The sequence below is a fragment of the Dendropsophus ebraccatus genome, chromosome 13 (genome assembly GCF_027789765.1).
Source record: "Dendropsophus ebraccatus isolate aDenEbr1 chromosome 13, aDenEbr1.pat, whole genome shotgun sequence".
NCBI classification, from domain to species: Eukaryota; Metazoa; Chordata; class Amphibia; order Anura; family Hylidae; genus Dendropsophus; species Dendropsophus ebraccatus.
Window position 1 is genome coordinate 37,572,445 of NC_091466.1, and position 18,051 is coordinate 37,590,495.

An 18,051-nucleotide genomic window follows, 5' to 3' on the forward strand; every position below is an offset into this window, starting at 1 on the left:
GTGAGTAGTAGATGCGATGACAGCAGCGCACATCATGCACTCCTGTCATCTCTGCTGCTGGGCGGCGGTGGTGATGGTGGGAGGGAATTTGGATCCGTGCCGGGTGGCGGGGGGGGGGGGGCTCTGGCTAGGGCATCTGTGCCGTGTGAATGAGGCCTAAGGTTTTGCAGTGTTGTTTATTATCTTTTAGGGTGCCTTTACACCTAGAGACTCGCAGCGTAAATTACGCTGCGAGTCGGGTAGATCCTGGCAGTATGTAATTCTGCCGGCCCCTTAACCCCTTCAGCTTCCGCCCGGCTCCTGCTCCACTCCCGCTCTGTATACATTACCTCTCCTCGCTGCATGGGTCCCGGCGTACTGCTCTCCCGCGCGGCCAATCAGTGTGTTGCCCTGCCGCAGCCACTGATTGGCCGGGCGGGAGAGCAGTACCACGGGACCCCACTGCAGCGAGAGACAGGTATTGTATACAGAGCGGGAGCCGGGCGGCAGCAGAAGGGGTTAAGGGGCCGGCAGAATTACATACACGCAGCGGTCATTCTGACCGCTGCATGTATGGAGTGACAGTGAACTGCCAGGACCTGCCAGACTCGCAGCGAGATTAACGCTGCGGGTAGGTGTGAAGGCACCCTTAATACAAATTGCTGTGTTAACTCCTGCATAGTTAATGTGCCAGTGGTTTAATCTGTTATACTGTATTATCACAACGTATGTCATTATCTAAATTGTATTCTTAGCCAAAGGTTTATGGCAACCTTTGCAGCAAGCATTCCTGTGATCTTAGTTATCCTGTGCAGAGAGTGGACTGTTGCTCCCCCATGTGGTCATTTGTTAAAATTTAAATAGTCTGACCTTATATTATTTGCTTCATTCTTATTTTAGGATAGAAATATGTTTGTTATAAGTATCTACTACTCTTTCAGTAAAATAATATTAGAAGCAATTTGAGAAAATCTTTCCCCCAACTAACCTTGGATTGTGTGCCTTGTTATTTTGTTTACTTATTAAATGATTTCTTAAAAACACTTCCCTCCTGATCCTTAGGGCCCTATTACACGGGACGATTATCGTTTGAATCTAAACGATAATCGTTCTGTGTAATTGCAGGTAACAATTGAAAAATCGTTCATATGTCGTTGATCGTTGATTTAACTGAACCTAAAATTATTGTTAATCGTTCACTGTAATTCCACATTCGTTCGCTCAAGTTCCGCATTTTTTCACTAATCGTTCAGTGTAATTGCACATTGTTCATTGTTTTGCTGGGATCAGAAGGAATAAACAATAGTAATAACTATCGTAGTAACGATTGTAACGGCCATCATTCTGTGTAATATGACGATTTCAGGTTAATGATAAACAATCTAGTTTGTGATTGTTTATCGTTAATCGTTAAAATTCGCTCCATGTAATAGGACCCTTATTTATCCCTTTAACATATTTATTAGTTTTGATCATGTCCCCCGTTCTTTTATTTCCTCCAGACTATACAGATTGAGAACCTTAAGTCTTTCCTTAAAAGTTTTATGAGTCAGACCTCAGACCATTCATCAATTTTGTAGCCCGTTTTTTGGACCTTTTCTATTCTGTTTGTAGGTGAGGTCTCCAGAAGTGGACACAATATTCCAGATGTGGTCTCACTAGAGCTCTAAACAGTGTATTCACAATCTTCCTCTTCCTACTGGTTATATACAGCCCAGCTTTTCCTACTGCATAGCTGCATTGGTGATTCATTTTAAAGGGGGTTATCCGGTGTTTGGAAATTTTTCAAAAAATATTGATGAAATAGAATGGGTCCAAAGAAGTGCTACAAAATGATAGAGGGTGTGAGGCATAAAACATATCATGAAAGGCATAAAGGGAATGTGTCATCAGAAAATCACCTATTGTATAGATAATGTTTTTATGTTAAACATATTTTTTAAAGAATTTTTAGTGACCTTTTTCTAATTTTTCCAGTTTACCATTGATAACATAAAAAAATCCTGAGATCTTGCAGTTTTTATTCTCCACTGTGGCAAAAACGAAGCTGAGACTTCTTGTTGTGTCTGTAGTAAAAATAGGGGGCTAATGTAAAGTGATCTGTACAGCATTGCAGCCACATGTGACACCATTAGATAGAGAAGACCATAGCAGCTCTTCAAAGGTCACAGAGCACGCTCAGTAATGCTTCACATTCATCTTAAGGGGACATACTGTCTATTGTAGTCTATATCCATGAGTCTTGCTGTAAAAGCATGTCATTAATTGCTGTTAAAAATAGCTCAGGCAAATTGGCAGTCCTCATAACAATGTAGAAAAAGCAAAATAAAAAAATATAGAAACAGATTAGAATAAAACATTTTTTTTGTATCTTACTCTAATTGGTAAAAGAAAATTTAGGTGACACATTGCCTTTAAGGTTCACATAGTTAAATAATATGAAATATGAAGGGCATATGCCATAAAATCCATATCTTTATTGAAGATCGAGAGGGAGATTTATGAAAGGGTGTAAATATACACCTGGTGTAAACTGCCCACAGCAACCAATCACAGGTCCTCTTATATTTTACCAGAGCTAAAAGCTGAGCTTTGATTGGTTGCTGTGGGCAGTTTATACCAGGTGTATATTTACACTCTTTCATAAATCTCCCCCTAAGTGTTAAAACACCATGTAGGGCAGAGCAGTCGGCAAGGACGCAAGTACCTCAAGGCAGCATGACAGCTGTTTTGCACACGTCAGTGCAAATCTCCAGACGCTGTTCATCCCACATGTCCCAGGTTATATACCTGTAAAGGGCATGCGTACTGCATACAAATTGGAAGGTAAAAGAATATTTATAAATTAAAACCAAATACATGCCTATATCCACATTGTGAATAGAGAAAAGTGTTTAAAGTCTATAAGAACATAGTAAGTTCAATACAGTCATTTAGACCAGCCGAACCTTGCACATTAATGGCTAAGATGATTCTGCCTTCTTCCTGTAATAGCCTTTTTTTAATATCGTTTTTAGAATTAGCTTGTATCTGCTTGTAAACTGAAGCACACTTATATCTCCTCCATGTTCTTCATTAACGTGACTAATCAGTCTGGAGATCCTTTTCAGTCTGAACGGAGTGTGCATGCTCATAAAAGTATATCGTAGGCCACACCTCCTAACGTTACCGAATTGCCAGAAGAGAACTTGTACCACGGACAGTTCTTACATCTAAAGTTTCCTTCGGGAACAGACCTTTCCAACCAGGTAAGTTGTCTATATGACATATTTACTTCTAACCAATGTGATATAGACAACTTACCTGGTTATCAATCAGAAAGTCTCTGTAGCACTCGAGCTCGTAAAATCAGGGTCCTTTATTTGTCACGAACACATATACATCCAAAAGATACACAAGGAGTGTGCAGCAACGCGTTTCAACGTAACCGTCTTTTTCACAGCTTGTACAAGCTGTGAAAAAGACGGTTACGTTGAAACGCGTTGCTGCACACTCCTTGTGTATCTTTTGGATGTATATGTGTTCGTGACAAATAAAGGACCCTGATTTTACGAGCTCGAGTGCTACAGAGACTTTCTGATTGATATGTTGCATGTCCAGCAAGCTCCTGGATTTTGTATGCACCGCTCTGGATCCTAAAAGACACGCTGTTACAAGGTATGAACCAGTACCGTTGATTAAGCATATTCTGTGGTCGAGAGGTGAACCTACTCTTTATTTTCCTATAACTTACCTGGTTGGAAAGGTCTGTTCCCGAAGGAAACTTTGGATGCAAGAACTGTCCCTGGTGCAAGTTTTTTTTTCTTCTGGCAATTCGGTGATGTTAGGAGGTGTGACATACGATATAAAAGACTGGATTTGTTGTCGTACCTGCAATGTAGTCTATGCCATAACCAGGAAATGTGGAGTCTATTATGTCGGGAAAACCGTACGACTCCTTAACAGGCTGTTCTATGAGCATGCACACTCCATAAAGACTAAAAAGGAGCTCCAGACTGATTGGTCACATTAATGAAGAATATGGAGGAGATATAAATGTGCTTCAGTTTATGGGACTAAAAAAAGATACAAGCTAATACTGAAACCAATACTAATAAACGGCTATTACAGGAAGACGGCAGAATCATCTTAGCCATTAATGCGCAAGGTCTGGCTGGTCTAAATGACCGTATTGAAATTACAATGTTCTTATAGACTCTAAAGACTGTTTTCTCTATTCACGTGTGTATATAGGCATATATTTGGTTTTACTTTAGAAATGTTTTTTACCTTTGAATTTGTTTGCTGTACGCATGCCCGTTACAGGTATATAACCTGGGACATGTGGGCGTGAACAGCATCTGGAGATGTGCACTGACTTGTGCAAAACAGCTGTCACGCTGCCTTGAGGTACTGGCGTCCTCGCCGACTGCTCTGCCCTACAGGGTGTTTTAACACTTGATCTTCAATAAAGTTATTATTATTATTAATTATTTATTTATTTATAAAGCGCCCTTAATTCCAGAGCACTAGTTATGGATTTTATGGTGAGTACCCTTCCTATTTCCTAATATTCTATTATGTGAAGACTGTTGCTGTTTCTGTCAAGAAGTGAGCACCTCCCTTAAAGACAGACTCTGATTTGGTTCTTTTATTGGACAATGGAAGAATTGCAATAGTGCCGATTGCTATCTCTTCTACTAGATTGGAACATTCCCTTTAAAGGATTTGAATCTGCGCAGTCTGGAGGAAAGAAGGGAAAGAGGAGACCTAATTGAAACCTTTGAATATGGTAAAGGCCAATAGGTCTAAAAGAGTAGTAGATGATTGGAACAAACTTCAAGCAGATGTGCTTGGTAAATATACAATAACTAAATTTAAACATGCCTAGAATAAAAAAAATATACATCCTAGGGTAATAAGAAATTAAAGGACAACTCCGGCCAAAACTATTTTTTAATTTGTTATTACTTACTGAACGTTAGACAAATTTCTAATGTACATTAATTATGGGAAATGCACATATAGGGCTATTTCCCTTAATTTAGTAGATCAGGGAGACTTCAGATTCTCTAATAAAAGATGACATCACGAACCGGGGGTGTAATTACAATGGAGTGTCCAGCAGGGGCGCACTATATGTAGAAGTCAATGAGCACCATTGACTTCTATATAGTGCGCCCCTGCTGGACACTCCATTGGAATTACAATGGATGTGTATGTAAATATAATACAGTATAGTGTTTTTGATTGAATACATTTATGGAATACTTTGGGGAGCAAGTGTCCTTAATCAGTACATAACCGTAAGCCCGCCGCCCGCCGCTCTGGACTACACTCAAATACTTCTCTCATGGTGATGGGAGAGTAGTATCTGGGTTATATCGCCGATGCTGCTGCTGATAGGCGCAGGGGGAGCCGCTCATCACTGTGCAGCTATCATCCCCCTCCGCTCCCCCCTCCTCCTCCGGCCAAAGTTTACACTATGTGATGGCTGACTCCCCGCCCGGTGCCGCTCTCCGATCATACGTGCCAGCTCCCGGTGCTTCCTGGTGTCCCCGGCCCGCATGTGTGATCGGAGAGTGGTGCCGGGCGGGGAGTCAGCCATCACATAGTGTAAAGTTTGGCCGGAGGAGGAGGGGGGAGTGGAGGGGGATAATAGCTGCACAGTGATGAGCGGCTCCCCCTGCGCCCATCAGCAGCAGCATCGGCGATATAACCCAGCTACTACTCTCCCATCACCATGAGAGTAGTAGTTGAGTGTAGTCCAGAGCGGCGGGCGGCGGTTCGGCGGGCTTACTGTTATGTACTGAATGATTACATGTATGGAATACTTTGGGGAGCAAGGACACTTGCTCCCCAAAGTATTCCATAAATGTATTCAATCAAAAACACTGTATACTGTATTATATTTACATACACATCCATTGTAATTCCAATGGAGTGTCCAGCAGGGGTGCACTATATATAGAAGTCAATGGTATTCATTGACTTCTATATATAGTGCGCCCCTGCTGGTGATCCATTGGAATTACACCCCCGGTTCGTGACGTCATCTTTTTTTAGAAAATCTGAAGTCTCCCTGATCTATTAAATTAAGGGAAATAGCCCTATATGTGCATTTCCCATAATTAATGTACATTAGAAATTTGTCTAACTTTCCGTAAGTAATAACATATTAAAAAATAGTTTTGGCCGGACTTCTCCTTTAAGAAATTACTAAATGGGCAGACTAAATAGACCAGGTGAGCCCCACCACATAATATATCTTACTTTACAATGTTTGTTTACATATATATATTTTTTAACCCCTTAAGGACAGAGCCTGAAATGGCCTTAAGGACAGAGACAAATTTTATGAATATGACCAGTGTCACTTTATTCAGTAATAACTTCGGGATGCTTTTACCTATCCGGCTGATTCTGAGATTTTCTCGTGACATACTGTACTTTACATTTCTGGTAAAATGGAGTCGATACTCATAACGAATCTTTATGAAAAACACCAAAATAATGTGAAAACTTTGAAACCTTTCTGCTTATACAGAAAATGGTTATGCCACATAATTTATATATTAAATAGCATTTGCAACATGTCTACTTTATGTTGGCGGCATTTATTAAACTATATTTAATTTTTTTTAGACAATAGGAAGCTTAAAACAGCAGCAATTTTCCAAATTTTCTGTAAAATTTCAAAATCAGATATTTTTAGGGACCTGTTCAGGTTCAAAGTGTATGTGAGGGGCCTGTATGTTTAGAAAGCCCCACAAAGCACCCCATTTCAGAAACTGCACCCCCCAAACTCTGCAAAAGCACATCCAGAAAGTTTTTTAACCCTTTAGGGGAGTCACAGAAATAAAAGCGAAGTGTGTAAGAAATTTGAAAAATTTTATTTTCTGTGCAGAGATTTTATTGTAATCCAATATCTTTCATAATGATAAACCTATTACCAGAGAAATGCACCCCAATATTTATTGCCCTATTGCTCTATTTGACGCAACCACAAGCCTCAGATATAAGGGAGCGCCTAGTGAATTTCAACGCCTCCGTTATATTTGGTCATTTTTGACCGTACCACTTCAGGTTGGCAGAGGCTCTGGGGTGCCAAAACCTAAAAAACACCCCTAAAGGGACACCATTTAGAAAACTGCACCCCTCAAGGAATGTAACAAGGGGTGCGGTGAGCATTTGGGCCCCACAGGTGCTTCGCAGATTTTCAGAACAATATGGTGTAAAAAAGGAAAAATTCAATTTTTTACACTAAAATGTTGTTCTAGCCTTCGTTTTTCATTTTTACAAGGGGATAAAAGAAAAAAAAAAAAACACCAAATATGTAGCGCAGTTTCTCCTGAGTACAGAAATACCTCACATGTGGACATAAAGTGCCAAGCGGGCGCAGGACGAGCCTCCAAAGGGAAGGAGCGCCAATTGGCCTTTGCAAGCTGGATTTTACTGGAATGGATTTTAAGGGTCATGTCGCATTTACAGAGCCCTCGTGCTGCCAAAACACTGGAAACCCCCCAAAAGTGACCCCATTCTGGAAACTACACCCCTCAAGGAATCTAACAAGTTCAGTAAGCATATGGACCCTACTGGTGACGGGCACAAATGTGGAACAATGTGACGTGAAAGGGAAAAATTTCATTTTTTCACTTTCACGGCACAAATGTGGCCGTCATCAAGGGGTCCATATCCTCACTGCACCCCTTGTTAGATTCCTTGAGGGGTGTAGTTTCCAGAATGGGGTCACTTGTGGGGGGTTTCCAGTGTTTTGGCAGCACGAGGGCTCTGTAAATGCGACATGGCGTTCATCATCCATTCTGGCCACATCCAGCCTGCAAAATCCAAATGGCGCTCCTACCCTTCGGAGGCTTGCCCTGCGCCCATATGGCGCTTTATGTCCACATGTGGGGTATTTACGGACTCAGGGGGAATTGCTCTACACATTTTGTGTTTTTTTTTTTTCTCTTTTAACCCCTTGTGAAAATGAAAAATTTAAGGCTAAACCAACATTATAGTGTAAAAAATGTAATATTTCATTTTCACGCCATATTGTTCCACATTTGTGCCCGTCACCAGTGGGGTCCATATGCTCACTACACCCCTTGTTACATTCCCTGAGGGGTGTAGTTTCCATAATGGGGTCACTTGTGGGGGGGGTTCTACTGTCTTAGCAACACAGGGGCCTTTTAAATGCAACATGGCCCCTCGAAATCCATTCCAGCCAAATCCAGCCTCAAAAAGCCAAATGGCGCTCCTTCCCTTTGGAGGCTTACTCTGCACCCCCATGGCACTTTATGTCCACATGTGGGGTATTTCCGTACTCAGGGGAAATTGCTCTACACATTTAGTGTGTTTTTTTTTATCTTTTAACCCCTTGTGAAAATGAAAAAATCAAGACAAGATCAATTATTTAGTGTTAAAATTAAACTTTTTTTACACTAAATGTTGGTCTAGCCTTGATTTTTTTCCTTTTCCACAAGGGGTTAAAAAAGAAAGTGAACACAAAACGTGTAGGGTAATTTCCCCTGAGTACGAAAATACCCCACATGTGAATATAATGTGCCATATGGGCACAGGGCAAGCCACCAAAGGGACAGAGCGTCATTTAGAGGCTGGAATAGAGGATGGAGGACATGTCGCAATTAAAAAGCTCCTGTGCTGCCAGGACAGTAGAAACCCCCCACAAGTGACCCCATTATGGAAACTACACCCCATAAGGAATCCAACAAGGGGTACAGTGAGCATATGGACCCCACTGGTGACGGGCACATAAGTGGAACATGTGCCATGAAAATAAAAAATAATTTTTTTTCATTTTCACGACCCAAATGTGGCCGTCACCAGGGGGCCATATCCCCACTGCCCCCCTTGTTAGATTCCTTATGGGGTGTAGTTTCCAGAATGGCGTCACTTGTGGGGGGTTTCTACTGTCCTGGCCGCACAGAGGCTTTGTAATTGCATCATGGTATCCTCTAATGGGAATGGCGGCCATACCTATTTAGCTGGGGAAAAGGGACAATTATTAATTTATTTGGGGTATTAGGCCAATTATTAGTTTATAAGGTTGAAAATGACAGGTGTCCATCAAATTCAACCTGTGTTGATCCAGAGGAAGGCAAAAAACCCTCGTGAGGCAGACGACAGTAGCCTCATCACAGGGGAAAAAATTCCTTCCTGACTCCATAATGGCAATCAGAATAATCCCCGGATCAACGTGACCCATAAATAGGAATAAGGGACAGAATTTAGATAATGTAGAACTCCGATGACGTGTGGTACGCCTTGAAGCGATCCAGTATGCTGAGGCCGGGGGGATCAGGACAGGTGTCACACTGGAAAATGGTGTCCTTCCTGATCCCCCTGTTACACCACACTCTGCACTTCTTCTGGGGTCTCCCTTTCTCCAGTGTGGGGGACGTCACCCGGAAAATGTTTCCCTGGTGCGATATGGGGTCCTTCATATCCAGAAGTGCTGGGTCCGCTCCATGGCTGCTAAATATTAGGGCTCTATTACTGCTTCTGATATTTTCAGATCGTGCCACAAGCTACAGTAGCTCGGGCAGCGAGGACTGGAAGAGGGGGGTGCTGGTATAAAAGTTATCCCCATACGGGTGGTAACCTTTATCCAGCAGTGAGAAGATCAGTTCCCAAACGATCTCCCCACTAACTCCGAGGATGGGGGGGGGCATCTGGGGGCTGGATTTGGGTGTCCCTTCCTTCATACACTCTTAACGGTACGTGCACACTGCGGAATGGCGAAGGATAACTTTTTGTGCATTCCGCAGTTGGTACGCGCCGGTGGACTGATGGAGGCACGCGTCTCCGCTCGTGTCAGACTCCATTCTATGCACTGGCGGATTTTGCCCTCTGTCCAAAGAATGAACGTGTTCATTCTTTGGACGGACGACGGAATCCGCCCGTGCATAGAATGGAGTCTTTAACACGGGTGGAGACGCGCGCCTCCATCAGTCCACCGGCGGGTGCGAGCTGCGGAATGCACAAAGGGTTATCCTTCGCCATTCCGCAGTGTGCACGTATATGCTTTATGCTTTGCTACCCCCCAGACACGTCACTGGATGATGAGGATGAATGGAGGAAAGAAGGAACCCCCTATTCATCCTCACTGGCTGTTTCAGTGTCGGAGGCAATAATAGCGTATGCGTCCGACACCAAAAACACCCAGGGGGCCATCTTTATACGGGGATTGGTATATGGGGTATGTAAATGTGTAGTGGTGTAGTGTAAAACTTTATTCCATGTAGTGTCGTGTAGTGTAGTGTTTTTTACATGTTTTTTTGACAGTAAGAAAAAATATCCCTACGCCAAGAAAGGAGCTGCTGATAAATGCCGCACTTATCAGCAGACAGTGGCGGTAGGATATAGGGGGGAAAAACGCCCCTACGCCAAAAAGGAGTTGCTGATCAGTGGCGCATTTACGTGCGATGCTGATCAGCACTCAGCGGCGTTAGGGCGCAAAAAAAGAAAAAAAAAAATTGGGGGAAAAAAAAAAATCTTTTTAACCCAAAGCAACTGATCAGTGAATGATATTCACTGATTAGCCGTTAGGGGGCAGTAGAGCGACGCTGCCGGAGATTGCCGACACCCGCCGAACCAGAGGACCCGAGCGTTTCCGAAGATTTCCGACGCTGGACGACCAAACCCGGAAGTGAAGCTAGGACGGCGCGGACTGCAGATCTTTGCTCCGGACGCCCAGATCAGGTGAGTATGGTACACCTGCACCACACACACCTGTTCTGCACCCCTCAGCTACCTAGCTGAGGGGTGCAGAACCCAACAAAACTGTTTTTTTTACAGTTTGATCGCCATGATGGGCCGGCCGGTACTGGCCAGCCTATCACTGCGATCGTGGGGGTGGCATCGGCGCCATCTTTCCCCAGTACACTAATGGCGATTGGTGCTATCTCGGACAGCACCAATTGCCATTGCTTTCCGGGTCACCGATGACCCGGAAAGCTGTTTTCAGCTGCTATATGCTGATCTGTATTGATCAGCATATAGCAGCAATCGTCAGCACAGGAGGGGTTAATCACCCCCCGTGCCGACGAGCAGAGATGGCCTGCTATACATTATAGCAAGCCATCTTCCCCGACCGCTGTGTGTGAACACACAGCGATCGGGGAAACATCGGGCGTAACTATACGCCCGTTTGCGTTAAAGCCCACCCTGCGGGGGCGTATACTTACGCCCGATGTCGTTAAGGGGTTAACATAGTAGATGGAAATATGTATTTATGTAAATGTTAAAGCTTTTCACTATATTTTACCAGAGTTGATCATTTTGTATTTAGCGTTCAGTATTTATGAAATATTATATTGAAAATTGCTAGAGTTTATTGTACTAATATGTACTAAATTAATTTTTTAAATCATTTTTTTTATTGTTTTATATATTTTTTCCTTTTAAGTATTATTGACAATTTTTTATAAATCTTTTCCCCATATTTATTTGTAGGTTTGGTGCAACGCTGTGTGGTTGTACAAAGGGATCAGAATGGATTTGGTTTCACGGTCAGCGGAGACAGAATTGTCCTTGTCCAGTCAGTGCGTCCAGGTTAGCCTTCCACATCAGATCATTTGGATTTGCAATAAATGTTTTTAATGTGTATATTTATCTGGCATGTATTATTTGTTGATTTTATTTGGTTGACTTGTAATAGAATCTGTCATTGTTCTGTTGTATTTTGTTTTTTTTGTTTTTGTCCTCACTTTTCCATTTGATCAGGATTCAGAGGTTCATATATTTATTTTATTTTCTTATTTGTCACAGCCGTACGATTAAGTCTGGCCCCACTTGAGTCCATGTGAAAGTATTATCATCCAAAATATCTCTGAAATTAAATTGGCCATTTTTGGGCTATAGCTTTTTGCTACTGGCACAAAAAACTCAAATGTTTTCAACCTGAAAAACTAAAACTCAGAGTGAGCATCAAAGTAAGGCTTGTAAATATAGCCTTAAAGTGATTCTGTACCCACAATCTGCCCCCTCAGATTGTGGGTACTGAGTCGCTTTAAAGAGAACCTTTCAGCAGATATATACAGCTTAAAAAGTTTCTGTTTTCTGACTGCTGTTTTTACTATTTCTTTTTATGTACATTGTAAAGGGGCAGCCATCTTGCAAAAAAAAAAAAAAAAAAATTATTTAAATGAAATCAACTGGTGTCAGAAAGATTTACACATATATGTGTAAAGTACTTCTGTTTAAAAACTTAGAGGGGTTATACAGTGCTACAAAAACATGGCCACTTTTCCAGAGACAGTCCTACTCCTGCCTCTAGTTTGGCTGGAGTTTTGTAACTCTGTTCCATTGAAGTGAATGGAGCTTAATTGCAAACCACATCTGAACTGGAGTTGAGTGGTTCTGTCTCTGGAATAAAAGTGGTTGTGTTTTTGCAGAGCTGGATAACCCCATCCCCCCAAAGTACCCTTTTAACAGCATTTAGTGACATGCTTTACCAAAAGCCTCATGGCCATAGACTATAATAGACCCTTGAGAAGAATGTGTCACCTGTCACTGTAATGCTGTACAGATCTCTTTACAGCAGCCTACTCTTATCACCGTAGACAGAAGGTCTTAGCTTAGTTTTAGACTTAAGGTCTATTACATGGAGTGATTATCTGCTAAATCAGGCAGATATCGCCCTTTGTAGTAAATTCAATGATAGAGGAGGGATCAACAAATTTAAAAATCATCCGCCACCAGCTGCGCATTGCTCCGTGTATTGGCTAATGCACAGGTTACATTTCGGTGGCTTGTCCTAAAACTGTGTCTGGCAGCACAATAGGTGTCATTGTAATACTTACTCTGCTGCCAGACACTGTTTTACAACAGGCAACCTGACTTAACTTGACAGGTGCTTCACATAGTTAACTTAACCCAAGAGAGCAGTGGACAGTGGTGGATCACTGACACACAATAAGTCATTGTACACCAGTGATCCACAAATGTCCATGGCTCTCCTGGGTGAAGTAAATAAGTCAAGAGTAAGGCTAGGTCCACACTACCTTTTTGCAACCCGTTTTTTTTCATCCGTTTTTTGCAAAAAAGGTATGAGAAAAGGAGGGGAAAAAAGGGATGCAGTTGTGTGCATCCGTTTTGATCCGTCTTTCCATTGACCTTCATAATATAAAAAAAAAAAAAAAAAAAAAAAAAAAGATTAAAACGCATCCATTTTTTTTAACGTACACAAAAGTAAGGTTTGCTATGTTTTTGATGTGTTTTGATCCGTTTTTATAATGGAAGTCAATGGAAAAACGGATTCACACAGCTGCATCCGGTTTTTTTTGCAAAAACTGATTGCAAAAACGTAGTGTGGACGCAGCCTAAGTTGAAGCAATAATAAAGTCTTGTCACAGGCCAGTTCCTACACTCTCTCTCCTAAGAAGGAGATCTGCCACAGAGGTTAAAGAGAGGCTGCACCCAGATGTTGGTGATTATTGATGGATGTTGTACTGGGGCCAACTCCCTAACACTGCTGTTTGAGGTGATTAGAGGGACACTTTTGGTGTTGGTGAGGTGCAGTAGAAATAAAGCTACAGGAAGATGAGTTCAACAGTGATTTTAGCCAACCATCGGGTACAACAGGTTAGAGTCTTTTATCTGTGGAGTACCTTCAAAATGGCCACTGGCTAGTGATGGGTCCATTAAGATTGATTCATCTCTCTTTTGTATACTATAAATTAAAGATACATCAACATACATCTAAATATGTAACACAGGTTTCACGCTAGGCCCAACCTGCAGGGATGCTTTCTGCTCCTTGGAGTTGTCTTCCTGGTAGTGGTCTCAGATGCAGGCCCTTAGAGTCCATTTACACAGAAAGATTATCTGCCAAAGATTTGAAGCTAAAGCCAGGAATGGATTTGAAAAGAGGAGAAATCTCAGGCTTTCCTTTATGACCTGATCTCTGTTCCTGGCTTTGGCTTCAAATCAGATTATCTTTTTGTGTAAATGGACCCTTAGCCATGTCAACCAGGGCTTGATAAGTGCAGGGGATCTTCTTCCCACTCCTCTGACTCTGTGGGGAAAGAGGAAGGCTCCACTGGCAAAACACCCAACTGGTTGATTGCAGCAGCCCACCATCTGCGCAGCCCTTACATAGAGGTGTACGCCATCTCGTCACCAGGTTCAAGGTTATGCATGAACTCTTTTCTTTTTCTTGAGGGGAGGAGGTGCATGACCTATTGCTCGAGTGTGCCGCAGCTTGTGAGACCTGAATTCCCGGTGGCTGCTGAGAGAGGCCCCAGGGAAAAGGGGCCCTGTTTGGTAGAGTGCTCAGCATAAATTCACATTGCTCTGGAGGAAACCTGAGTACTGCATAAGCGACGGGGCAGCCCAGCCTGTAAACATGAGGTATCAGCGTTCAAGCATCTGCGGGACAAAAGAAGGGAAGCTGGAGAGGGTAACCTCCTGTTATTAGTCCGACTGGCACCTCATTGCAATGTCTTGTGCAAGGGTGAACCGGCTGTATCAATTGACGTTGGAGTGCAACATGGCACTAAGGAGCAGGCTCTGGCTATGGGAGATCAGTGTAGTTGTATTAGAAGTCCCCCAGGGGGGCTTCTAATGTGTGTAAAAAAAAAAAATGTTAATAAAAATCCCCTCCCCTAATAAAAGTATGAATGTCAGGACTGTATCTCTGCGGAGTGTGATGCGCCCCTCGGCTCGTGCTGTGCGGCCGAGAAGGCGCTGTTTCTTGAATTCTGTTTCTGTGTTTTGTTTTGCAGTGTCTAGACACTGGTTTATCTGCTAACTTTGTTTGGTGGACACACCAGACTTCACCTGCTGATTTCTATCTGGCCATGTCATGGTTTAATCTGTGTTTTCGTTCTGCTGTGACTGACAGGTTTTCAGGTGTCTGTTCTTGGACATCAGGGGGATGGTCCTATGATGTCCTGGACCAGAACCCTGGCCTCCTATATAACTACCCCAGTCTGTGCACTCATTGCTGGTTATTGACTTTGTCTCTGCCTGCTTGTGGCTTCTTTTTATTAGCATCTCCTGGGATCTTTGCCTTGTATCTTTGACCTCCCTTGTTTGCCGCCTGCCCCTGACCATATAGCTTATACTTTGACTATGCCTTTTGGATTATGATTTTGCTGACCGATTGTTGTGACCCGGAATGTTTACTATTCTTTATTCTGTTTGTTTGTCTTGTTCTGTGTGCACCTATACTAGTATAGGGAACGTCTTTGTGGTTCTCTGCGGCTGCCTAGGGCCGTTTGAGACAAGTAGGTAGGGACAGTTGGTGAGTTCAGAGTCAGGGCTTACTGTCTTGTCCCTGCCGTCTGGTTCCTGACAATGAATCATCCCCTTTTCCCATTTAATAAATAAAAATAAATAAAAAATTTACATATTTGGTATCACCGCGGGAGTAATCGCCCGAACTATTAAATTACCACATTTCTGATAATGCTTAGTTAACAGCGTAATTGCAAAAAAAATCCAAAGTTCAAAGTTGTGCATTTTTGGTCGCATCAAATCCAGAAAAATTGTAATAAAAAGTGATCAAAAAGTTGCATACATGCAATCAAGGTACCGACAAAGTACACATCATGGCACAAAAAATTACACCTCACACAGTCCCATAGAGCAAAGGATAAAAGCGTTATAATGATGGTAATAGAGCTATTTTAAGGAACATTTAGGTTGTTTTTTTTAAAGATTTTAATTTTTTAAAAGCAGTCATAAAATAGAAGTTATGCAAGTTGCATATCATAGTAATCGTAACATCTTGAGGAACATATTTTTTAGGAACAAAAATTAAGTCTGTCATTGCTAAGTATAATTAGTAGCGCAAAAAATAAGGGCTCATGTGGGTCTCTAGGTGAAAAAATACAAACGCTATAACCTTTTAAACACAAGGAGGAAGATACAAAAGCACAAAACTAAAAATTTCCTCAGACCTTAAGGGGTTAATACTTTTAAAAACTTTTATTGCACTTTTTTTAAACACTTTTTATTCACTTTAAAACATGCAATCATTAGATTGCATGTACTGATCTATGCTCTGGTGTAGCATAGATCAGTGTTATCGGTCATCTATGCATAGAGCCTGCCTGAGAGCAGATTCTGTACACAGAATGCCGATCCGACAGGACGGAGGTAAGCGTTGGTACAAGCGATCGAGAGCCATGCTGCAGGGATCCCGATCTGTCAGTGACAGGACAATCACCTGTCAGTCAGTAACAGGACAGATCGCTGTAAATCGCAGCGTTAAAGGGGTTAATGGCAGTTGAGAGCGCAGCTGCCTGTCATTATCTCCGGCCCAGACACACTTATGTGTGTATATATATACGTTCCTGCTACAAGAGGCATGTGCAGCAGGAACATATATACGTATAGCGGATGTGAAGGGGTTAATTTGCAAAAATCTGTATTACTACAGTTCGGGGAGAATCTGGTTATGAAAGCCACCCAGCTTAAGGTATTAAAACCAGGTAAAAATTTTAGGAGTTAAATTGATAAAAAAAAAAAAGTGAATACAATTAACTGAACTTTGATCCTGTGTTGGAACAGTTAGGCAATAAAATACAGGTCTGACAGAAGATCCCAATCTCCCAGGCAGACAGAATTATTTGAATAAAGTCTGTATGTGTCTGTGTCAATTCTGTACGTGTTTTCTGCATCCCCATGTTGGGTAGATAAGAAATATTTTAAAAGGATTACTATATTATGGAACTCCTTAATATGGGGATGGAAACTGGTTTGTATGAAGCTGGAGTATTTTGCGGGGCCATAGAGAGGAAAGGTTAGGGGTACCTAGATTGGACTGATATTATTTGGCCATGCAAATCCACTGGTTAACATAGTGGAAGAATCTTGAGCTCTATTTCCTATTGGGGCGGGAAGTACTGGGGCATCTATCAGAAAATGGACGCTGGTATTTTGGAAGAGGAAAAAGAGAATTAGTGGCCCACGGTGATTACATAGTTACATAGTATATACGGTTGAAAAAAGACACATGTCCATCAGTTCAACCAAGGAGGGGATGGATACAGGGAAGGGGGAGGGATGATAAGTTCTATACATATGCATTTATATTATTTTGGTCTAAGAACTTGTCTAGCCCTGTTTTGAAGCCCTCTACTGTTTTTGCTGTGACCAGATCCTGTGGTAGACTGTTCCACAGATTCACAGTTCTCATTGTAAAGAAGGCTTGTCGCCTCCGGAGATTGAACCTTTTTTTTCTCGAGGCGGAGGCAGTGTCTTTTGAGGGGGTTTTACCTGGAACACCTTTTCCCCATATTTCTTGTAGGGGCCATTTATATATTTAAATAAATTAATCATATCTCCCCTTAAACGTCTCTTCTCCAGACTAAACAAATTTAATTCTTTTAATCTCTCCTCATAACTAAGATGCTCCATTCCCCTTATTAGTTTAGTTGCCCGTCTTTGTACCCTCTCCAGCTCTAGAACATCCTTTTTATGAATCGGGTTCCAAAACTGGACAGCATACTCCAGATGAGGCCACACCAAAGCTTTATAAAGCGGTAATACTATATCCCTGTCCCGAGAGTCCATGCCTGTTTTAATGCATGACAATATCCTGCTGGCCTTAGAAGCAGCTGACTGACATTGTGTACTGTTCTGTAGTCTATTATCTACAAGTACACCCAGATCCTTCTCCATCAGCGACTCTCCCAAAGTACCCCCCCCCCCCCCCAGGACATATGATGCATGTGGGTTATTAGTACCCAGGTGCATAACTTTACATTTATCCACATTGAACCTCATTTGCCAAGTGGACGCCCAAACACTCGATGTGTCTAAGTCATCCTGTAACATCTGCACATCCTCCATAGACTGTACTATTCTACAAAGCCTGGTGTCATCTGCAAAGATAGAAACATTGCTGTTAATTCCATTCTCAATATCATTAATAAACAAGTTAAACAGAAGAGGGCCCAGTACTGACCCTTAGGGTACACCACTTATTACCGGGGACCATTCGGAGTAGGAAGCATTGACCACCACTCTCTGGGTACGATTATTAAGGCCCCATTCACACGTCCGTGTCAGTTTTTACTGTCAGGAAATCCTGATCAGGAGGCCTTAAATGTCATCAGG

The 18,051-nt window shown here is 42.2% G+C and overlaps 1 protein-coding gene across 6 annotated transcripts in view; it reads left to right on the forward strand.

Moving 5' to 3' along the window:
- Positions 1-18,051, forward strand: part of ARHGEF11 (Rho guanine nucleotide exchange factor 11) — a 630,876-nt gene that overhangs the window by 75,328 nt on the left and 537,497 nt on the right. For all 6 annotated transcript variants that reach the window (XM_069949394.1, XM_069949398.1, XM_069949396.1 and 3 more), the window contains one exon: positions 11,437-11,535. In XM_069949394.1, the coding sequence (XP_069805495.1) occupies positions 11,437-11,535 (99 nt within the window). The remainder of the gene's footprint in view (positions 1-11,436; positions 11,536-18,051) is intronic.